General features: G+C 40.7%; 1 protein-coding gene and 1 pseudogene across 1 annotated transcript in view; both read right to left on the reverse strand.

The window, feature by feature from the left end:
* NOX3 (NADPH oxidase 3) overlaps positions 1-20,939 on the reverse strand; it is a 58,016-nt gene extending 37,077 nt beyond the window's left edge. Inside the window, exons 1-7 of the mRNA XM_057739548.1 lie at positions 20,895-20,939; positions 20,175-20,270; positions 19,947-20,057; positions 18,866-18,950; positions 10,721-10,866; positions 8,067-8,248; positions 4,392-4,521 (exon numbers count right to left, since the gene is read on the reverse strand). Of these exons, the coding sequence (XP_057595531.1) occupies positions 4,392-4,521; positions 8,067-8,248; positions 10,721-10,866; positions 18,866-18,950; positions 19,947-20,057; positions 20,175-20,270; positions 20,895-20,939 (795 nt within the window). The remainder of the gene's footprint in view (positions 1-4,391; positions 4,522-8,066; positions 8,249-10,720; positions 10,867-18,865; positions 18,951-19,946; positions 20,058-20,174; positions 20,271-20,894) is intronic.
* A 2,831-nt stretch (positions 20,940-23,770) lies between these two features.
* LOC130854900 (BTB/POZ domain-containing protein KCTD5-like) lies at positions 23,771-24,343 on the reverse strand (annotated as a pseudogene).
* Positions 24,344-24,567: the final 224 nt, after the last annotated feature.

The following is a 24,567-nucleotide window of genomic DNA, read 5'->3' on the forward strand; positions in this document are numbered from 1 at the left end:
GGAATAAAACAAAGCTAGTTTCTCAGCGCTTTAAATGTAGGTTTACGGAATCAGAACAGAAGCCTCAACACTTGTCTGGAGAATCATCACAGGGAACATTTCCATTCTGTGTTAACCTTGTATGAGTGTAACCTGCCTTATCGAGGCTCAGTTTACCAGCGGGCTACTCTTGTACCACGGGTTGGGTTACAACATTAGACATCTGCTTCCCCTAAAAGGGAAGGAAGGAGAATTTAAAAATTTTGAAGATTTATACTAGGTTTGATATCCAACAACCTTCGGAGGCATATGATATTCTCTTAGTTTTGCGGAAGAGGACACTAAGGCTCAGCAAGATGAAACAAACTGTCCAGGGTCACAAAGGCGATAAAAAAGGTGCACAGTGAAGACATGAACCCAGACGGCCTTGACCACCCAGCCTGTGCTCTTCCCATGTAATCATGCTTCTTTCTGTTTGGTGCTGACATTAGAAAGGATACTTCTTTTACAAAATATTGGAGACTCATTAATTCATTGAATTTTAGGATGACAAGCGTTCTTGGAAATCTAGCCTCATTCTTTTAAAAGAAAAAACAACGTTCTGGGAATGGGTATGTGTTGCCTAGAGAGACAGAGTAAGGTCACAGAGAGCCAGGACTAGAACCAAGGCCTTCTCCTAATTTCCCCAACTTCCCTCCTTGGAATTCTAACTCCACTGGACCTTGCTCTTCGAATCCTATCTCAGGAGCAGGAAGGGCGTCCCCTTCTCTTGAACTCAGATATTCACTAAACCCTAACCAACTGACATACCCTCTTCCTCCCTCATTACTCCCCTTCCCGCTATCTTTCTCTGCCTTTTCTGTTGACAGGTCACAAGCCCTTCAGCATTATTTTTGCTTTTGTTATCTTTCTTGTTTCTCCTAAATCTCTTTTGTTTATTTCTGGGTCTGTTTGCATGGCACCTTTTCTCACCTACATCAACCTTCTGTGCTTCTTCCCTGGGAGCCTCTTGTTTGCCTGATAAAGGCTCAATTTATGTAGGTAACACAAAGCAATTTGACCCACTTATTCTTTTCTGCCTCAGTGGGGTTCAGCAACATGTTCAGAATAGCAGAGAGAATAAAACCTTTTGTCCACCTATGCTGTGGGTGAGGCGGCGATGGTGACAGAGTAAGGGAAAAGGCAGGAAGGGGTAGAAATGAAGGATGGGGTTGGACCAAAGCAGTGAATCCTTAGGTCTCTTATGCATGAATGAACCAGAAAGTATTTTGGGAATTGGCTTGGATATTTACAGAAATGATAGCAAGGATGCAATTCTTTCTATATGAGCTTAGAGAGAGATTTGCAAAAACACTCCCATAGTCTCAACGTGTTTTCACAAATAATCTTCCACGCCCATTTTAGAAAGTTTGAGACATCACACACTTCATTTTGTTGGTGTCAAGTCAGTCATGGTCTCTGCTTTTTCCATGTTGATAAAATGAAATGGATTATTTTTCTTTGTACGGTTAGTCAGGAAGGCGAATGTAAGCTATTAGCCCTCGGCTCTATCTCTATCCAATATATAAATTGCTCCAGGAGGAGAAAGCCCAGTTTAGTTACACTGTGATACTCCTGGAGCCCCTGGAAGGTAGGGACGGAGGGAGAGGATGGCCAGAGATGAATATTCAAAGATATATATCCCAGCAGTGATGACCAGGATAGGCAAGAGCAAGAGAAAACAAGGAGACACAGCCCAGAGCAGGAGGGATGTGTGGGGAGGTAGAACGTGGTTTGGGTCTCAGAAGACCTGGGTTCTGGTCTTGGGGTTACCATCGCTCACCCTATGCCTTTAGGAAAATCTTGGGTCTTTTTATGTTCAAATTTTCTGTTTTGTAAAATGGGAGGTTTGAGGGAGTTATTATTTAGGTTCCCTCCAAGCTCCTAAATGTTTTAGCTTTACTCACAGAATAAATACAATGTTGGGGGCATATACCTGTAGAGAGCAGCGGAGAGCTAACAAAATGAGGAGTGGAAGGAGGCCAGAGATTCAGAATGAATCTTGAAGAATACAGAGGTGAAAGTTCATGGCCACAGAGTTAGGAGCTCTGGCTCCTTTGATGGGATATTGCCTGGAATGCCCTTTGTGACCGTAGCGAAGAAATGAAAACGCCTTGGACCTCAATTTCTCTACCTATTAAATAAAGGGCTAGAGCTATTTAGTATCTAAGTTTCTTTAATGTTAAAAGACTCTGTGCATTTTTAGCTTTATTTTTTCTTCTCTAAAAATACTCAAAAAGTCACTATACAGTGAGTATTTTATGATAGAAATAAAATCATGTTGATTTAAAAGCTGCAGTAATGAAACTTGTTTCCTCCACTTTCATTCCAGGTTTTTCATTCCTACCAGAAAATAAGAACATGCTGGCTTTGATTTTATTTTATGTGCGTATTTATAAATGGCCTCTTTTTCTAGACAATAAGATTTCCAGGGAACCACATCCCTGAATCCTGCATCTAGTGCGATGCCAAGTATATAATAGCCACTTGGCAAAAGTTTGCTCAATTGACTCTACCTCAGTTAAAGCTTTTTCCATTGACATCATTCTCTAGTAATTAAAAAAGTGCCCATCTTATTATTATTATTTGTTAATGTTGCAGTTAAATGAAATAAGGTGTTTCTTTGGCTAAGGAAGACCAGGTATCTTTTGAGATGGGTTGCATGAAAAATTCTAGAGTCTGGAGTCTTGCATGTGTCTGTGAGTTTGAGCAGAAAGGGGGGAGTGAGACAAGTGGGGAAAAGGGGATTTCAAAGTATAATTGGTTCCTTTCATCAGTTTAGTTTATATGAGGTGATGTACAAAGCATCCTCACCTTACCATGGGAGTAGTTCACCCCTAAAGGTGAACTGATAAATATTCTATTGAGAAGAACACCATGAAAATGCACCTGGTTAAGACAGGCAAAGAGGGAGAGATGGAGTCCTGCGAAGATGGGGTAGGTATGGTGCAGTGAAGCATAGGAACTCTTCCTTGTCCTTGGGATGCCTTTTGGATTCAGTGTCTCTAAGACATCAGAGAGAATATTGTACAGTTCAGCCAAGCGGTAATTGCACAGCCCACACACGCTTTGAATCAGGATCCATTAAAAATAATGGGAAAGAGTGACAACATGAGTTTGGGTGTGCAAGGAGGTATAGCAGGGGAGAGTGAACAGAGAGGTGGGTACATTCCCCCCTTTCGTGATAATTAATGTCAGCATACGCTGCTGGGAGCGGGCTCTAGTCTGTATTCATGAGGTGTGGGAGAGTATTGATTTTTTTATGGAGACACTGTAGCTGAACATTTTAGAGAGGCATTCATGCTTCTCATTAATATGCAGGCTGGGTAGTGGCTCCCGATAGTTGAGTTTAAGACAGAGACAATCTATACTGGCCATTAAAAGAACCACAGTCTAATGGGCACATCTATTCCACTTCTCTCGGTTTTAAACATTTCTCCTAGCAGTTTCCACTGTTAAAATCCAGTGCTTAATTTAATAGAGTTGAGGATTTTCAAAAAAGTCAATCATTACATTCTTCATATGCTGATGACTTAATTTCCTGAATCCTCACCATTTATGTACTATATACTATTATCCATTTTTTTGTGATCCACATTTTGGCACTTCTTTCCTCCTCATTTTAATATGCTGGTTTCATTTACTTTCTTTCATGAATTACGCAGCTGTCCCAAGGTTTGCATTGTTCTAAGACAAGTGAGGAGACCAAAGAGAATTATTATTTTTATTTCTCTCTGCCACCAACTGTCATGCTTACAGCGTACCCAAGAAATCTTACTTTGAGACCTTATGGACATTTTCATCTACTCTGATTGTCTACTTTGGGCTACTATTGTCATTATTTCCTTAGTAGATGCTTAATTAGAACAGGAAGTAAATGCATGTAAACTCAATTTTTTTCCATCTTGAAAAGTGTGGAAGGAGAGAAGGCATGCTTATAAAGAGGGTGTGATTCTCACTGGGTCATTGCCTAACATTGGTTTGGGAAGGGATGCTATTAATTCTTAGAATGGAGGAGGCAGTTGCTCAGGAGGGCAGGGAGCTGAGTGTACAGAGAGCAGAGGGTGGTGAGCCAAACAGCTTCCTGACTCCTCTAGAGACAGGCCTGTGCTGGCGGGGCTCTGAATTCCCACCCTCTCAGACATCCATATTTAAATGTAAGTGGAAGAACACATTTCAAAATGAACAGAGTGCTTTTGGCAGGAAATCTCTCTTAAAATTATCCATAACTCGAGTTCTCCATTAGCACACTTAATAAAGAGTTGGCTTTGTCTCGTGGTGACATGGGCTGTTCTTTTTTCAAGCATATAAAAGCTCCAGCTATTTTAACTGTGGCGACAGCTATTTTTAAAAGCTCCTGGGCTCATTCTTACCGAAGGCTCCTTGCCAGAAAATTGAGGCACGGGACACGGGGCAGCTGTCTGCCACTCAGTGAGGTGGTCTCTGCAGAAGGTGACGTTGTGTAGCAGGAGACTCTCAGGGGTTTGGCCTCGAACAATCCGACTTGCCATTAAAAAAAAAAAAGACAACAAAACAAAACCCCCAAATTTGAAATTGATTTTGTGCAGTCGTGTGATAACATGGATACATAGTCTACGGTGGACTCTGCAATAACACTTGAAATAGTCTTGAAATCTGGGCTGGGGTGCATTTCCCTGAGCATTTTTAAAAATAGGATTTAAGAAGCTTCGAGTAACTTTGATGATCCCAGAAACGAAGGGCCCCTCAGTGGTATCCTGTGTTAAATTGAAAGTGTCTATATTAGAGAATTCATAATGAAGGGAAATTATTTGAACACATCCTTTTGTAGACTGTTGAATTTAATTAGGTTACATCTTGTCCTGATTGCTGATTTGGGCTAATTGGCTAACTTTGTACTATTTGGGTCTTCTGAAAATTTATTGAACGTCTAACCTTCCTGATTTGTTTCTGAGCACCTAGAAGTTGTCCAGTGAAAAAGTCAAAAGAATTGTCCTGAATAATGGTATTCCTCCCCCACCCCAGTGATGGATAGCGGGCTTAGTATTTGACAGGGTCAAAATAGGTTAGTGTGAAATGTACCTTCAAGATGATATTGCTGAATTGGAGAATGAAAAAGGACGCTGGCCTTCATGAATGGAGCACTGGATCAAGAGTCCTGTGATCCTACTATATTATTATGATTTGTTTTTCATTTTTTTGGCTGCATGTGGGATCTTAGTTCCCCAACCAGGGATCAAAACCATGCCCCCTATAGTGGAAGCATGGAGTCTTAACCCCTGGACCACCAGGGAAGTCCTGACCCTGCTATATTATATTTGTTACAGATGCAGTACCCATTGACCTTGGACAATTTGCTTGGGTACAAATGCCTCCCCTTACCCACGGGTGCCCAGGCTGCGGAGCATGCGATGCTAAGGTTACGTAATCTAGGTGTTGCTCAATTCCTAGGCGTTTGTAAGTAAATTACATGGATTTATTTTCGAGGAACATGGTCCTCACAGAGAAAGTTTAGCATCATACAGCTCAAGTTCTGGGTAGCCTGTGGAGTAACACATCCCCTTTTGTATCATAGGGCCTGAGGGGAGGGCGCAGCAATGCCCTTGGAAGCAGCCTGAAGAACTGCCACCCTGGCCTTTGTCCCAGTCTGCTTTATGGAAGTCATCCAAACTTGATAACATCCCTCTGAGTTAGATAAGCAAAACTATCTGTGAATCTCCCATGAGCAAATGATGCCCAGACATAGGAAGGGTGAATAAAAAACAGGAGCCAGAGGAATAGATTCTGTAAATTTTAACACCTTCATTCTCAAGCCTTGCACATCATTTCTTGCTTGATCTAAAGGAACCACAGAACAGTTCTCAAATGCACTATCTTTTAAAAAATTTTTAAACTTTTTATGTCTTCATCTACGCCATCCCATAATAAGAAGATTAGTGGGCTTTAGCACATTCCAATAATCCTACTTTACTTGGCATTTTTGTAAAGAATTTGCAAATTACTTTTTGCTGTAAACAGTAGCTGTAGAATACTTCAAGCTGAGAAGATTAAATGAGGCCCTTATCCCAAAATAAGCCTTTCAACTAAGTTAAAATGACTCAAAAAATTTCATCTTATGAAATGTTATTTGGATATTAAAAAATATCTCCAATGAAACACTGCCCATTGAAATCTTCTTGTGCTTCTACAATGCACCAGGGTGTGAATGCTGGGGAGGAAGGAGCAGGATGATGAATGCATAATTTTTGTGAAGAGGTCTTCTAGACACATGTGGATTATGAAGAGCCTCTTCAATGAACCCCAGGGGTTAACACTCTGGCATCGGCAGAAGAACCCACAGAGAAAGGAAGGCCCCACAGTCTTTGGGGTGGAAGGCTTGGGGGCTACCTGCCATCCACCCCACTTCTCAAATAGAAAAAGTCAGGGTGGGTGATGACACATTCAGAAGAGTCAATTGCAGTTATTTTAAAGTTCAAAGAGACTAGAAAGCCCTTAGCCAGGCAGCAGCATCTATGTGAACATTGACTGACTCGGTTCCTAAAGATTAGCTGAGGGGTGGCCAGTTTTTTAGGGTAAAATACCCCCAGGGTACTTCTTCCTTCTACAATATCTGTGTATCAGACAAGCTGACGGATGGTGGGGTAGCTCTTAACCGGGCAGAGGCAGTGGCTGCAGCAGAAGCGGATTCCCTTCAAGAAGTGGAAGGCAGAGATGGGGGCCACGTCTAGTGTCGGAGGGAGGGAGGTTGGAGGAGGCAATTGACTTGCTGGGAGGTGCACATTGAGAAGAGCTGACAGAGCGCCCCTCGTGGGATCCACAGTCACCACGTGGTGTGTGACTTGCTGGGCCATCCAGTCTCTTGGGCCATGTGTTTGCCCTTCCAGGTCTGGGCAGAAACAGAGCCCACCTCTGAGACCAGGCCCCCCTGCCCTCAGCAGCTGCTATGGTGGGAGAACAGATACAGGACAAGGTATCCTCTGAATGTGGGAAGCAGAGGAAGAGCTGCTGGCAAGCCGCGCAGGGCTTTGCAGTATCACCAGCCACATTCTTGTAAGTGTCGAGGAACATTTTATCCACTAAAGTAGAGGCCTGATCTTTGGGGCTTGTGTAAAGCCCCTTTACCAAACGAGTAAAAAGTTTGGTTGTCTGAAGATCGATGTCTTGGGTCTGACTCTGCCATGTATTTGTCCTGGGATTTTAATGAATCTCTTAACCCTCTGAACATCTATTTCCTTCCCTATGAAATGGGGATAACAGCACCGTCTCTATTGGACAGGACTGTCGTTGGGGTCAAATTGATCATGCATATATATAAGTGTGGTTTGAAAATTTAACATGGGAAAAAAGGCATCAGTTTATGAAATAATTAATATGGGACAAACTAATTTGCAGACATCAATTGGTTAATTGGTCTAGAGCCATTTTGATGACAACATTATCTTTGAAGCTGCTGTATTTCAGATGCTGCTGCTGTAGCTTCCTGATGAAGGAATTAAGATTATCAGGCAGGTGTTGAATGCCAGAGCAGCATTTAATAGGATGTTTGAGCAAAAAGGAATCCTAGAGGTCGCATGGAAAAACTGAGGTTTGGGAATTGAAAAGGCTTGCACGTGGTCACGCTAATGACTAGTGGCACAGCCTAGGTCAGAATGGCCATCTCACACTGTCCCCTCCCCCACACTGGGTTTCCTAGTGGATGATTTTGGTTAAGCAGAAGTCAAATCTGGATGTCAAAAATATATATGCCAATTAATCCCATATAAACTGGATTGTGGAAATAGATTCTGAATGAAACATAGATCTATTGTTATCCAGCATTCATTAAAATTCTTATACACGTGTCACGACTCCCAAACAGGGTTAGCTAGGAAAAATATAGTCCTTCACCATCTATGTTGCTTATTTTCAGCGTTATTAAAAAGGTGTTTGGCATAGTGAATGTGCTTTTTCATACGTTCTGTGTGTCCATTAGTCCTGCATATTACGTTCCTCCATCCAAAAGACTTTCTTAGACTATTCTGAGGGTCCCAGAGATACAATCTTATACACTGAGTGCTGTAAAGACTCACCCTGCCCCGTGGATAGCCAGACCGATAAAGAAGATGATGAAAACATGGTGTGTGTACCAGAACAACTCATAGGACGCCTGCCGGATGAACTCGGTGGAAGAGGTCATGATCAAGATCAAAGCCAGAGAGATCAACAGGCCAGTAATGCCCGCGATTGTCATTAGCAACTCAGTGATTAGGTTCTGAAAGACACAAACACCAGAACATTAACGTCTCAGTCCTATTTTTTTGCATTTTAGGATCAATATTTGAGAGTCCAAGCAGGGAGCAATTCAGAATGTTCTAATCAGAAGCACATTAGCCCTGAAAAGGGTACACATGCACTTCAAGAAGGGAACTTGCTTGCCCTTCCCTCTGCTCCACCTGAGGGTGGAAATTCACTATGCTCAAATTTTGTCCAATGCCATTTCATTAACTGTATTTTTTTCCCATCTGTATAAATCAATTGACATGTCAAATTTATTATGTTCAGTTGAGATTAGCACAGTATACGAAAATGCATGTTAAGATACAACACTGCAAAATAAAGCCGAATTTCAAGTTTTTAATTTTTAAAATAAAACCGAGAATTGCCATGCTTAATTGTATCTTAACATTAATAAACACTTTTTTGGGGAGGTCCCTCAGGGGCATTCCTAATAAAGCAGCTGCACACTTGTTCCCCTGGCAGTTATTCCTTGCTCTCGCTTTTTAATTGGAAGGACCATGACTTGCATTTCTTTCAAGCTACCTCAGGAGGCTTGGAACAAGGCTTTGTAAATCCTAGGTGATCAATAAAGATACAGCTATTCTTATCAGATAGACCCTGCCAAAAGGCCAGAATTCTGCCCTGCGAGGGTAGAGGATGGTTAAATAGCTTTTTAGAATATGAATCACAAAGCATTTTGTTTTTATTGTGAGTGTCCCATATTCTGGCCAAGTCATTAGTACTCACACATTGTGTTACTATCTTTGAGACAGCCATGAACTCAATAAACTCACATGACATCTTTTGTCAGTAAAATCTCATTAATTTTGGCTGCTTTGAGGTCTCAAGGTAATTTGGACAGGGACTCTTCTCTTGTTTATTTTCTCTTCATAGGGCAAACGGGGAAAATAAAATTGAAAGGGGTATGTCTAAAACATTTACAAGACTTTTTTTTCAAGTGTACTCAGGCATTTTAGAAATCCATTTACATCATATGATGTGCTAATTTCAAATCATTCTTCTTTGCTTATTAAAGCAAATCCCCCTTCCCTCCTGTTGTGACATATTTATAGACTGGTTTGGTTGCAATGGTTCATCTAAAACAATTTCACTGTGTCTCTTTAGAAATACTCTATAATGTAATGTACACATTGTGTTATTGATACTCATCTTTCTCTAAATATCCTAAATTAGAGGTTTTCCTGAACTTAATTAGTACTTACATGGTATATTGCTTCTAAAATTTTGAAATAACCATATGGGGAGTAGCTAAATCATCTTGTTAAATTGCTTTAAAAGTATTTATAATAAATGCTATTTATTATACAGTCTCTTCAAAATGTTGAGATTCATTCTCGGGTATGTATAGCAATGAATTTTCCAGAGCCTTAGTGGGGAAAAGAGTTAACCCCAGTAGGTGCCCAGATAAATCCTACAGCTCAAATGAGTACAGCAAAAGCAATCCATTCCCAGAGGCTTAGAGCATCTGTAGCTTCTAATTGTTGTCAGCTAAGAAGATGTATCTCTACCTGATCAATGGGCTGATTTTCAAAATCATCTTAGGATGAGTAGAGGACATGATATGGAAGAATTTCCCCAAAAAGAGACTTTGAATTTTTCTTCTTCAAATAAGGCTGTGTGGGCAAAAGGGTCACTTAAAGAGACGGCCCAGATGGTAATGGAGAAATTTCCATTTTAGAGAGTATTGTCTTAAGCTCTTCTTGGGCAATAGAGATTTGTGAGCTTGGTCAATATGCTGAATACATATTCCAATACAGTAGGTAGTACACGGCAAAAGTTTAGATCAATCAGGAAGAAGGAGATAGAGGATGAGAAATGTCAATCCTTACAGGTGGATTTCTGCGCCTACACTTTGGGTTTTCTTTTTGTTTCCCACATATGCACACAGCTAGTTAGCATGAATGATGTCACTGGCCACACAGGTCTCATTATGGAATTAGCTGCTCTGCTCAGCATCAGATTTGGCAAACTAGCTAGTCACCTGTGTGCCAAAAATGACACAGGAGAAGGGCTCCAGAAAACAATTTGCAAATTGAAAATGAAGACATCCAACTCATCATCCCTGAATTTAGATGGCACTTCACATACTTTATGATTCTAAAATATCAGCCAAAAAATATCTGATCATGAGCTACTTTACAAAATGTAAATGTTAGGGTTTTAACAGGTTATTGCATTTCTCGTTTAGGTGTATTTATTATTTTTTGCTATAAACTAATTAAGCGGCATCAGTTTGTTCTTCTTGCTCATAACCTCTTACCCACATTGATGGCAGGAAAAAAACACTTTTTTTTAAAAGGTGAAATTAATGTTAGCATTTGGCAAAAACATCTCTCTAGCTTTTTTTTTTATTAAAAGCTTTTGAAATACAGTATTCCTGATAAAGAGATCAGAAAAGGAAGAATCTGGGGGATGAGAAACAAGGTGGCATGCAAGGAGAACTCACTGTGTGGAAGGTCCGGATGGGGTTGAGGTAGGTCTCATTTGAGGTGTCATCAAGTTTGGAAAGGGCAGCCACAAGTCCCTCTGCTTCCGGCGCCTGGCTCCAGTGGTAGCGCTCCAGGTTACACAAATGTGCCACGATGTGGATGGCTGCAGGTCAGGGCACAACATGGGACACATGCCATGTGGATTTCTTCCTTTGCAGTTATTCAAAAACTCAATGCCTATCTCATCAAGTGTCTCTGTTCTGGTTTTTGTAATATCTAAGGAAGAGTAATTTGTGCATCTTTCCTAGTGTCTTGAATGAAGTGAATTGAATACTCCCAAAGATATTGTATGATTCATCACATTCATTTTAATTATATTAAGACATAAAGTAAATTTCAATTCACCATAATTTAATTATAAACATATTATGGTATATAAGCTAAATATATATGTATATATTCCATCCTATATATATATATATATAAGATCTCACACACACACACACATCTTCTTTCCCAAGAAATCAGAAAGCATTTTTCTAGAATACTGTATATCATACATGTTGATATATATGCATATGATGTATATTATAGATACCGGGGGAGATAGTGTTTTTGTTCTCTTTCAGACTTTATATTTTTTATTCTTACTTTATACATTTTAGTGTATATGTATATATATATATACACTTACATGTACATGTACACACATATACTTGCATGTATTATTCCTAGCGGACTGAAGTAAGTCAGTATTTGTGGAACTAAACCTCTCTGTATATTCTTAAGAAGACAATTCAGCTTTTTAATTCTGGGAACTGGTGATGTCTAAATTCCAAATGAAGCGAACAAGCTCAGATCACAGCATTATCTAGCCTAAGGAGTCTGTGCCGGATGCTACTCTTCCCTGTCTTCTGAAATTTGCAGGGAAGCCAGCAGTCACAATATCCAGATGAAGACATCCTGAGGCTTTTCCTGCCAATGGAAGCCCTGCTGGGTGGCCAGTTGATACTTGCCATTGGGATCAGATTCAAGTGTGAAATGAGAATTCATTACCCAGAATATAGATAATTTCCCAGTTGATATATTTTTTTCTGCACCCACAGTAAAAAACAGCAGAGGCTACTACTATCATAAGTCTCTACAGTCGTGGGTGAATTCTGGAGTCCTGCATGGCTGTACATTGTGGGCTGAAGCGTGAGGGCTGAGAGAAGAAGGAAGAGCAGAAATTTCTGTAAATATTGGTGGCATTTGACTCCTGTGGTCCTAGTAGAAGATATACTTAGAAATGCCGTCTTCTATTTAGTCGCTTTTCTCTGCCACCTAAGTTTCTTTTAACAGAGCCATTCCCTTTGCTGCCTTGCAAAGCAGTCCTCATGCTTTAACACCCAATTCAAAAGTTGTTTTCTCAAGGATTCTTCCATTCTACAGGCATGGATGATACCTTGCTGACATGTCCCAGATAATATGGTAAATTATGGTTCTGAGTATTTATTTATACCTACGTTTCTTGATGGATTTTGACCCCTCAAGACTCCTTCATTTTGAAACCTCAATGCCTGGCAACATGCATAACACCAGCCTGGACTTAGCATTGACTCACCGAGGGACCATGAGGTTACAGAGAGGGAGAAGGGGCCAGAGCGTCCATCTGTGTGCAACATTGTTGGAGTAGTGTTTTCCCTGCTTTTGCGCATTTTTCTATAGCCTTTTAGTTAGAAACTATTTCAAATATACTTTTGGTTGAAGCTCACTTAAGAAGGCAAAGCACATGATAGTGTTTCTGAGTCTATGATGATGTTGACTGTCTCCTTACGGCTTTGGTGAGGTTAGCACCCAAGAGGCAGTGTCTTTGCACATGTGTTCCTTGTATTTGTCAATATCTGCGGCCATGTCTATGAAGGGGCTGCCTTGTTTGGCCTCAGCATCCACAGGGCTAGAAAAGCTTACCTGGCAGCAGTCTCTTACAATATGCTGTATATAAAATTTGCTAAATTGAACATAAACCGTGTCCAGTATTTTAAATTGCTATTTTCTGATAAGTATCTTAAAGTTTTAGAAAAACAGGTAATACTTCTCAAAGCTGACATATATTGAATACTTATTATCCTGTAAACATTGTTATAAATTCTTTAGGCAAGTGATCTCATGTAATCCTCAGGTATTAATATCATTCCCATTTTACAGACCCGTATATGACAAGTTGAGGGACCTGTCGTCCATTAATGGCAAAGGTAGGATAAAACTCTGTTTGCTTGATTCCAGGGCCCCATCTTTTGACCTTTAAGTTATATTGCTTCTTTTCACAAATTGATAATTGTTATACCTTACAGTTTACTGAAAATGAATTTCTCCTAAGGGCTTAGCTAGACTCTTTGAAAAGCTCACATCTTTAATCTAGAGTCAAATAGCTCCTAAGACATGACTTAGTCTTAAGTTATACGACTTTGACGACTTATGACCTTTGGAGTCTTCTTTGTAGGTGGGTGTAAATATTCCTTTTACATTTTATCCCTTTATCTCATTCCTCTGCTCTGAGTTTTCTTCAATTCTCCCTTTGTGAACTAAAGCACACCAGACAGAGATGAGCTGTGCCCGTTTTACAGAAATAGATACTAAGCTTCAAGCAAAAAATTAAGTGATGTATTTACCGTTACATAATCCACACGTGATGGTCAGAAAGGGAACACAGAATAAATTCTAGGTATTTTGTAGTTTACATTCTATAACTTCTTTCTCCCCTGTAATGAGTTGTTGATCACAATCTATTTGCTCTTAGATTGATTTCCACATGAGAATTTGACACTGATAAGCTAAATTTAAGTACATTTATTGAATGAGCAAAGATATCGAACTCTTTATTTATTCCTATTGCCAGGTTTCCCATAACAGAGCTGAAGAAATTAATGAAGTAGTATAAGAAAACCTAAGATGCTTTTCAAGAGGTAGCTCCTGAGGGAATATATTGAAAACTATTCTTTCCAGTTTTTTAGTGTACTTTAAAATTCATGTATTAAATGTTCCTTTGCTCCAGCTACCTCCATTTTGTTTTCTTTTCACAAGTAGAAAATAAAACGTAGAATATCTTATTTTACTTATCTCAGGAATTCTCAGAAAGAATACTGCTTATGCCCATTTTATTTGTCTAAATGTTTTATTTCCTCTTAGAGCAGACCCCAATTTTATTGTGATCTTGGCTTGGAACCAAAGGCATCTCAGTTGCCAAATCCAAAGATGCTGGGCCTTGATAGATACCAGGGGAGATACTGATTTTGTTCTTTTCCAGACATCATATTTTCTATTCTTCCCTTTATACATTTTCGTTATTTTAATATGAATAGCCATGCTATGTTTACAGTGACAGTTGCTTCAAGTATGTGATAAAATAGTGATATGATTTTATTTTTGTCTTTCTTAGTCATCAAAATCATATCATGTTACTAGATTTGATATGAACATGGAGGAGAGAGAATAAGGAAGAGGATATTTCTCAGTTACTTAACTTCTTTCAGTCCCTGTTTTCTCACCTGTAAAATGGGTGGATTGGACTAAACTGTGATATCTAGGCTCCCTTCCAGCTGTCTGGCCCCTGTGTCTCCATCTGAAATTAACTGGGAACATTTGTCATCTAAAACGGAGCTGTAGTCCAATATGAGAGTAATACAAACATGAAACTTAGGTGTTAATATGTTTTCAAAATCTACACTGTCTTAAAGGGGCTTCTTAAGTCTTACGGCAAATCCAGTGTCACCAGCAACACGAGTTCTCTCTTTATGGTGCCTCTGGAGACTTTCCGTCAAGCCCTTGGAAGAGCCCGAGGTACACATTTCAGAACCCACCCGAAAGCCAGACTAGAAGATGCTATGACTGGGTCTTTCCACCATTTTATTTTCTTACCAAAGTACTTTTACAGTTAAAAGAGAGCCGCAATCTTGGACACACTACAATGTACATTTAATTGGTGTGTGAACTTCTGAGTTCAAATAAGGAGCTTTTATTGAAGAGTGAACAAAAAAAATCATAAGGGTGCAATTAGAGCCAGTTGCCCTGAGAAAGTTCCTTTTCCTTCTTTCTTTCCTTCTTTTTCTTTTTCAGGAGATAAAAGGGAGTATAATTGAGGGAGAATCTTGGAAGTATGGTCAGTTCTTGCTATCTTTCTGCCTGCCTGTCAGCGATAACAGTCATTTTGGAGTTAGTCACCTCCTAATTAAGCAGCCTTTAGAAAGAAGGACCCTGGGACAAATCCTGGCCAGGTTTCTTGCAGCCAGAATCTTGCCCTGAACTTTCAAACGTGTGGTCTAATTTCTGCAAGAATACGCATGTTCTCTGGCACCCTGTGCATGCCACTCATTTGTAAATCATATTAAATCACGTTAGGCAGGATGGGGGAGAGCCTCCTTGGAACTCCCTGTGTCTCAGGCAGAACTATATCAGTAGCCATTCCTTTGGGATCAAGTCCTGAAGAGTTTGGGCCTCCGGGACTGTTCTCTGTGCTGGGGTCTCTGGATCATTTTTTCTGAGCAACTTGATTCTGAGGTCGCTTCTCTCAACCTGTCTCTGCTGTGTTTCTTGAGGTTTACAAACTCATCAGCAACTCATCAGGAACTGCAGGTGGGTCACTGTCCATCCCTGGAAGCTAGCAGATGCAAGGTGCTGAATTTGCCAGAGAGAGCTGCCTCGGTCACTATTCAAAGCCCCTTTGAAGGAAACTTGGGCTCAAAGAACTATTACTCAGTTGGAAGGCTCAAGGTCTACTGTGGACAAGAGAGTCCACAAAGATCTGCATTAATAAGAATGGAGAGGCTGCAAAACTATGATTTTTATGCCAGTGAGGTTATAGTGCTCTGAAAATGATTTAATAGTGGTTGAAGAAGGTTCCGGCAGCTCTTATCATAGGCAGGCATGCAGGAAGGCAGGAAGCCAAAAAAAGAAGAGTTCCTGTCACTGCATTTTCGGTGATGCCCTTGATTATAGATACCATTGTCTGCCTCTCCCCTCCTCCTCCCCAGCCTACTTTCACCAAGCTCTAATTACATCCTTTAATGATTTGACCAATTAAAGCCTGCAGTTCAACTTATAGGGGAATGGATGAGAAATTAGAGGCTGGCACGCAAACTTTGATGTGGATGCACTTCTTCCAAGGTTACACACCTCTATTAAGCCAGTCGGCTATTTGAAAAGCAGCATAATGGGCGATGCTAATAAAATAAGCACAGGGACATTTTCAGCTGCTCCCAAGCGAATACACCAGAAGGACAAAATGTGAAAAGCAAAGGTATATCTATGAAACCAGGGCTTAGCATTTTTTTTTTCTCTAAAAGCACAGTTGCCAGCTGCGTTTCTTAGTTAATGTGAAATGTAATAATTGCTTTGTCAAGGTTTGGGAGAAACAGAGAGCTTTCTCCCCACCCTCCTGCCTTTGCCTGGAATGGAAACAACCGCAGCACTGCTGGTTGCCATGGCGGTGGGAGATGAGGAGCGCTCTGCGCTCAAAAGCAGTCAGACCCTGCTGGCACAGCCCCGGGAGAGGTTTGGGAGCCTGGCGAACAGTAGGGGTTCAAGCAGAAGAGGGCCAGAGAGAATATTTGATTCTCTCCAGGGATTTGTGAGGCAAAGAGGGAGAAAGAGCATCCTGCTTTGTCCCGTCCTAGCAGACTGTGAATTTATTATCTCAGATGACTGGCATCATTTTGAATCTCTTCACTGCCCACATTCTATCTTTCGTCCACCCCAAATGACTGCTGGTTCCCTGGCAACTCCTGCACGCTCACATCTTGTACCTTTCCCCACTGATTCACTTGATCTCTTTTGCCTGCTGGCTGACTTCTCTACTCATCCTCAGGTTTGACCAAATTTGTTAAGGACCTATTCTGTGCTGGTACCAGGAAAGCCAAGAGATGTAAGGCACAATCTCAAATTTTAAGGTGATCAGAGTCTGAGAAATAGTACTATGTGGTAGGAGGTGTGGCTGTGGCCCGCAGGTGAGGAGGGCCAACAGCCCAGATCTGGTGGCTGAGGCGGAAGCTGGCCAGCCACGGAATCCTGGATACAGCAACGACCACCCAATGAAGAAGCAGAGGACAAGCATTTTGGACAAAGGGAATAACAAGAGCAAAAGCACAGACTGCTCAGGGACCACCAGTAGCTGGGAAAAAGCAAGGGGGTGTGGTGAGAGGTTAGGTGGAGCACTAGTGGGCGGGGCCTGCCTGCCATACTAAACTTGGATTTGATTCTCTTTGCACTAGCAGCAGTGAATGACCTTGAAGTCAGTAGGTTTCCAAGAGGTCCACTCCTGACAACTAGTCTGCACATCTCGTAAGGATGAAGAGATTGGATTATTGTTCTTTTAATTCTACAGAGGAGGACATAAGGAACATACCTGAGGTTATGCAACCCATCAGTAGCAGGGGTATAAAATAACTTGGTCATCTGATCCTAGTCAACTGCTGTCCCTATGAATTAATTATACTCCATCCTGAAAACATTACTGACTATACCAGTTTCAGAAGGTTATAGGTCCTATCAGGGTATCTTGCACATGGGAGGGAGACATTCAGTACATATCACTGATGCAGTATACTACTGATATATGACTCCATATGAAGAAATATACATACCCAAAGGTATAAGGAGAAAACTATTGCATAACACATATTTTCCTTTATTCTTTGATTCCTTTTCTGATGTGTTTCAATGCTATGGGTTTTTTGTTCCTTTTCTCTGTAATATCTTTATAACTTTCTCTTAGAGTCCAATTCTGCCCTAAAACTATTGCAGAGTGATCATATTCTTCCTGCTATTGCATTGTGTTTTATCTCCTCTTCTAATACAGAATTAAAGATTCTTAAGATTTAGAGGGAGCCTAGAGATTGCTTGAATTCCTTATCTGAAGTGCTTTCCAGGGAGTAATCTGGATTCCACTCAGACACCTCCCCGACAGGGAACTCTGCACTCTCAGGGGACCCTCCTTCTAATTTTAGATAATATTCAAGGGCTGGCAAAGACTTCCATTTCTGAGCTGAAAACTGCTTCCCAGAGTCTTCATTCCTTCCTGCATTCACTCATTCATCGAAGGGTATTGGCACCTACATATACTCTGCACTATCGCAGGCCTTGGAACACAAAGATGAGTTAGCCCTGTTCTTTTTCCTCCATCCCTTCACTGGTTTTCTCTAGCACATGATGTATTTTTACCCTTAATTCTTAACAAACTCCAAAGACCTTTTGCAAACCCTTCCCAAGTTGGTTTTATCTGGCATTGAAGACAACCCGTGGGGAACTCTCCCACCTGTCTCAACACACACCCAAAGTTGTGCTAATTGGCACTGGGGCACCGTCTGTCATGTCTTGTTGCTTAATTAAATCTACATTTGTTTTGAGTGTTCTTTTTACTCTGCTATTTTTTATGCATGAGAGGATAAAAACAAATGAGAAAAACATTTTATAGTTAAATTAGTTTGAAGGAAAGAGCCCTGAATCATAACTCTTTATTGCTCAGATAGACTTTTATTTCAAGGTCTTAGTTGTCCAACAAAACCTCAAGCCAGTTGGTTATTGCCCTTCTTCCTTTCTTGCTCTCCAGAGCTTAACCTTGACCTCGGATGCTAATTTCTAGTGCCTTTATCTTGAATTCCCTTGTTTTCGAATTCAAGAAATAGCGATAACAGTTTATATGCCTATAAAGCTTCATATCTTTTCAAGATCATTTTATATCCACTAGCTCAATACTATTGAGAACCTTGTTCACATGATCTTGCTTTTCTTTTTATTGCCCATGATGCCATTTGATAGTCATTTTCCTACAGCTGAATGGGATTTTGAGTATAGGTCAATTTTATTTCCGAAGTGAGTTACATTGCATAACAAAGTGTTCATCCTTCAAGTGGCTTTTTACCACGGTATCATCAACAAGCTTATATTCACAAATGAAAATGAAGTTTCATAAACTTTTCCTTGACAAATTGATGGCTTGGTAGGAAAGACTGCATGGATGTAAATCAGATATTTAAAAATCCATTTATATAAGGTTCTACATGGTCAGATAGAAGACAAAGATTTCTCTTACCTAAGGATGAGTCTTTGGCAGGGAGGAAATAAACAAAGCTATAAAGTAAACATGAGGTATTATAAAATGAATCAGGCAATTAATAATAAGCACTTACTTGCATTAATGGTTATTGCATAGGCAACCAGTTTGTGGAATTTGAGATTTTTGTCTAATTGCCTCCTCCATGGTCCTCTGAAGCACTAGAGTAACAAAAATTAAAAGTCTTATTCAGGGAAAATCATAGCAATAACAGTGTCAAGAGAGTTAAGAGAGCAAGACTCAGGCTCGGCCTCTAAATTACTGAAGGTGGGGCTACATGATACAAAAATTAGTGGCCGTTAATTAAAAAGGCAAAATCAAATGGTTATTACTGGCTTTGCTGAAATTTCAATTCAATAAAAGTGATTGAGTTAGTAGTTCCTTGGCTATACGTCAAAACTCTAGAATAAACCTGCTAATAATCAGGCCTCCGCTAATTTAGAAAATGAAGATGATGACCATGGCCTCAGTGATGTGGTTTCAATAGTCTATAAATTATTCCTTATTACACTGAGAAAGGCTCTATATTCATCTACATCTAAATATTCATAAAATTATGAAGATGATTATACAATAAATTATTTAGTATAGAAGGGCTATTGAAGGTCTCATTATTCTATACAGTGCATTATTCTGTTTGTCAGGAAACAAAGGTAAGAACCTAACACAGTGAAATCTACTTAGGAAATGCTCCATTGTGTCTGGTTTGGGTTAAAATTTACATGCTAAAATCCATGTACAGTGATTGTGCTTTCCTGGGCTGAAAACTCAGAGAGATGTTTCTCTAGTGGCATTTGGCCCATCTACTTATTTATCTCCTTTTAATCAGAAATGGTAATAGTTCAAGCTGTTAGGATACTTCCATTTTCATAAGTCAGGTCAATCTTATTAGCTCTTCTTTTCCAATGAAGCAAGTGCATTAGGGGAAGGTTGAGCAGTGAGTCCAATGTCACGTAGGGAGTCAACGGCAAAAGCAAAAGACAAATCAGACGCACCAATTTCAGATGTTCAGCTTTAGTCATTGTGTTCTCACCACAAAGAAACAAATCTCAATCTAAACAGGATTACTGGGAATTTCATACTGAAGTACAACTTTGTTTTCAATGGCACTTGTAGATCATAACAACTGAAATTATTTCAAAGAATTTAGTACTTACAATACTTGTCCCTCTCATGAATGAAATAAGGTTTCGACTGATTGGTAATAGAATTAGCATGCAGTTAAAATTCAGGCATACTGCAGATGCTCGAGCCCAAGCCAGTGTTGACTGTTCATATATAAACACACAAGAAAGAGATACAGTGAAAACAAGGAAGGCAGGGAAAATTGAACGCATTTTCTTTTCTGAAATGATAATTAATGAATAGTCTCCAAATCTACTTACACCCAGAATAACTCGTGTATAAAGGAAAGACTCTTCCTCTTCATACCAACAGAATGTGTCGATAAACAGATATAAATTCACTCCCAGCCATGAGAGCTAGAGCAGAATGAAAAAAGAACCAATCAATACTGCCTTCAACTTTTTCTTCTATTCAAAATCACTTGAGGTTCTTGGGGTTCTTCTTTTAAAGTGAAATGAAGAGCTTCTCAGTATCAAGCAGAATCATTCCATACACTTATTTCTCATAGATTAGTTTTTAACAGTGATCATAATGGTAAGAAATTGTTAACTTTATTAAAAAAAAAAAGACTTTAAACTCACATGGGTATACTTTAAGGAGCTTAATGAAAAGTACAAAACCATCCTAATCAACATTGCTGTAATGTTTTAAGTCAATGATGTCAAGAAGGAGGAAATCCTTAAAAACAACTCGGAAAGTACTCTAGAAATATTCCAATTTCACCGTCAAATTCAAAGACTTCATTCAATTTAGAGAAACATTCATACATGATGCAAAAGCAAACTACTTGACTTTAAAAATAATGATTTACATGATTCTGCAAGGGTAAATTAAATGTATCTACTGAATGTTCTGTAACAAGTTTTAGTCTTTTAACCAAAGCAATACTTCAAGTTATTTAGTATTCCTATACAAGTTACAGTAAGAATCGAGATATACAAAGTATATATTTAAAGTTGAATAACAAAAATGATACTTACTACTAACATGATGGAGAGACTTTCATTCAAAATCCAGCACCCCATCCTGACAGCTTTGGTCTTTTGCTGTGGGCAAATTCTCTCTTTCATTCACCTGAGCCTGGATGTTGTATCCTTAGTAAGGGCTTTTCTGCTAAGTTATTTTGTCTTTTTGTCTTAGGAAGCACCTATTGGGAGAAGCTCTCGAGGAATTTCTAATTAAGGACTTCTTGCCAAAGGCATATCTCCAAGTTGACATGCCTCATGACCTGGGTGAAAACAAGGCAAGTCTCTGTCTAATGATTCCTTTCTTCAAAGATTTCACAAGAAAAGAAAGCTCATTTTATTAAATTAGCCTCATGTACTTTATACCCCATTCATTTTCTACATGATTGCAGTCAAGATGATAATAAGTCCTTATGTAAATTTGGAAAATAATCTAACTGCTGAAGGCTGGATACAGCAAAACATTCTAATAGAGTTTTCACTACTTTGTTTATTTTATCTTCCTTACTTCCTTCCTTCCTCTTTGAAAAAAACTTTTTATAGAAGACATAGAACAATGGGTAAATAAATATAAGTTAAACAATCTTTCAAAAGATGGTGAAGAAAAAGGAAAAGGATCTTAAAAAAACATAGATGGAAGAACTTTCATAAATTTAAAATGTTGCTATAAAGAATGAAGGAGACATTTTTGTGGAATTGATGGAATAAATCTTATTTTTTTCCCTAATCCCACTTGGTGCACCCATGAGGTCAGTGAGAATATTCTTTCATACCTTAGTGATCCCAGGAGTGGCTGTGGATGGGCCTGGTCCTTTTCTCGATTTTGTGTAAGTTATAGTTATTAAATACAGTGACTATGACTGCTCTGGTAGGCAAAGTTGGCCCAGTTGAAGCAATTTTCTGGCTAGTTTTGGCTCAAATATTTCATTTAAAATTTTCAGACAATAAAGATGAAAACGGGAGACTATTTGTATCATTTGAATAATTGCTTAAGCTTTCTGCATCTTTATACGATGAATCTATTTAATTGTCCTCAAAAAATTAAAGCTTTTAAAAAACCTGTCAAGAATAATAATTATGAGTATTCCTTAACCTAAATAATAAGAGTAATTCTAAATCCTAAATAAGCAATCCAGGCACCAGGTTAAGGACTTTTGCAATGGTGTCCAATGAAATCATACATTGACTCACTCCGTGAGGGAGGTATCATAAGCACCGTTACACAAAAGTGGAGACAGGCCTAATGAAGTAACTTGTGGTAGGAGCAGCTGGGACCTCAATCCATTTCTCTCTGATTTTAGCATCTTCATTTTTAACCATTACCCTAAACACCTCCTTCTTGTTTCCTCACAGATACACAATTTATTTACTTTTTTCAGGGGAAACTTAGGCATGAAACCATAAGCTGATAAAACATAGATACTTAAAAAAATACAAAAGTAAAAATATCCCCTTAGAATAAATTTTAGTGAATAAAGTCTTGACATCTTTAAATTAAAAAAAAAAAGCCACAAGCCTATGTATTATGTCATGCTCACAGCAGGGCCCCACTGGCCACGAAGGGGCCGCCCCACTGCGGGCTCCACAGGAATGATGGGTCATCAGGGCTAAGCCTAACATTTAGCAACATATAACAGACCTTACAGAAAGGAGGAGGTAAGTCCTAGGTGCTGGAGAACTTGGTTCATCAGGTAATATTGGCAAAGGAGAAGAGGGCACAGGCGAGAAGCCTCTGGAAGCGTTTGGAGCCTGAACAGCCTAGAAGCCCAAGGTCAAGAAGCAGACGTGCCCGCCAAGCCAGACCCCCCAGACTGACAGGCCCCATGGCCAGCCCAGGAAGGTGTGTTCTCAAAACCTGCAGATGTGGTTTTCAAAACAATCCTAGTAATGCCAATGTCATGTCAGGGGGCAGGGCCCGAGCAGGCTGCTTCCCCAAAGCCCCAGAAATGCCAGAGAGATGGGCATAGTTACACAAGAGAACAAGAGAGTCAGCTGGAAAGAGATGTTTGTGATGCGCTGCAAACATCCAAAGTGCACTGTGACCTGGAGTTTCGGCTCCAGAAGCCGGGTACACAGTACCCCGCCCCGCCCTCCATCCGAAGGAAGAACAAGGCATCCGAAGGATGGGCGCCAGCTGCCCCCGAGCCCCAGGGTGGGTCAGATGAGGAAAGACTGTACCTCCCTTTAAATGACATAACAGATCAGCCACAAAGGCAGCAGTGCTTCTAGGCATTTCCAAGAGGTGAAAGCACTGGGTGATCTGTCCACACAGGGAATGAAACGATGTACAGGTCTCTTGCCTGGAAATGACAAATGGAGAAGCCTTGACCATTCCAGGCTGGGTCAGAAGGAGGTCCAGGAAGCACTGAACATGTGAAGGCAGGGAGAAACCACCAACCGATCACATCTAGGAGGCAGAGCAGACCCCCTGCACCAATTTCCAAGGCCTGGTGCTGCCAGGGTGGCCAGCAAGCACCCAGAGCCCAGGGCCATGGTGCTGTGGCCACTTCCTACAAGAGAGGCCCAGGCTCTGTTACAGACTGTTTATGTAGCACCAAGAACGCTGTGCTTTCAATGATCTTTGGTGATTAAAGGGGTCAGTCAGAAGCATCCTGCCTCAGGTCAGAGTGGACCCTTGCAAAAACCAAGAGAAGGTCCCCATGGGGATGCCCACCCAGGCAGGAGGGATCTTGAGTAGGGACGCCTGGCCTTGGAGAGCTGGTCCCGTCTCTCAACCCCCCACCTCGAGGGCAAAATGGAGTCACACTCAGACCTCTATAGAGAAATTGTCCAAAGCAGGTTTCTCCTCATGGCCAACCTTCCTCGCCATGGCGGATCGTGGTATCTTGGGAGAAGGTACAATGTTTCTAAAGCTGTTGGCACGGTGCTCCTCACATCCTGGAACCTGGTTCTTGGAACTTCTCGGCCTTCTTGTTGTGCACCTCCTTGGAGACCCTGCAGAGGAGCCCGGCCTGGTCTTCAGTCCCATCGCTGTAGGAAGAGCCGGTGCGGCTGACCAGCTGCTCAGACTTCCCGCCGTCACCGCGATGGACCCAGTCTGCGGGAGCGCCTCCTCCAGACCCCGGAGCACTCGTTCACGTGCATCACAGGCACCTGTGATGTCCTGCTGTCTCCTCCTCTAATTTTGTCCTTCACAACTTTTATTCGTAAAAGTCTGCTTCCTCTGCAAGGTTATTGTGAATGACCAGCTTTCTGTGTCTCAGGGAGTTCAGCATGGGCCCAAACTAGGTGGGTCTCTGTTGATGCAATAGGCACCTGTTTCATCCTTGTTCAGGTCGGCCTGACACAAAGGGTACAGGAAGGATTTCAGATTCCAGCCCAATGCCTACCGAGTGGTGAGGAAGTAAGGTGCCGCTGAGGTTGAGCCAGACCCACCTGGACACGGGGTGGGGGTGCTGCTGCAAGGCTCTGCCCCCCTGCTGCCCTGGCGCCCCTCCCTCCATCCCAGTAGCGCGCGGTGATTCTCCACATCCACCAAGATCCCAGCAAGCCCTGCCACAGCTCCCTAAACATCTCCTTTTATGAAGTACTAATAAATGGCTTTGTGCATCAGACACACTTAACATACAGTATCAATTGCATTCTTGTAACTGGACATATTTAAGTCATAGGAATTCATTTCATTTAATTAGTAACTAACTGCGAAGAAACACAGAGGTCCCTTAGT

Source organism: Hippopotamus amphibius, chromosome 6 (assembly GCF_030028045.1).
Source record: "Hippopotamus amphibius kiboko isolate mHipAmp2 chromosome 6, mHipAmp2.hap2, whole genome shotgun sequence".
Lineage (NCBI taxonomy): Eukaryota > Metazoa > Chordata > Mammalia > Artiodactyla > Hippopotamidae > Hippopotamus > Hippopotamus amphibius.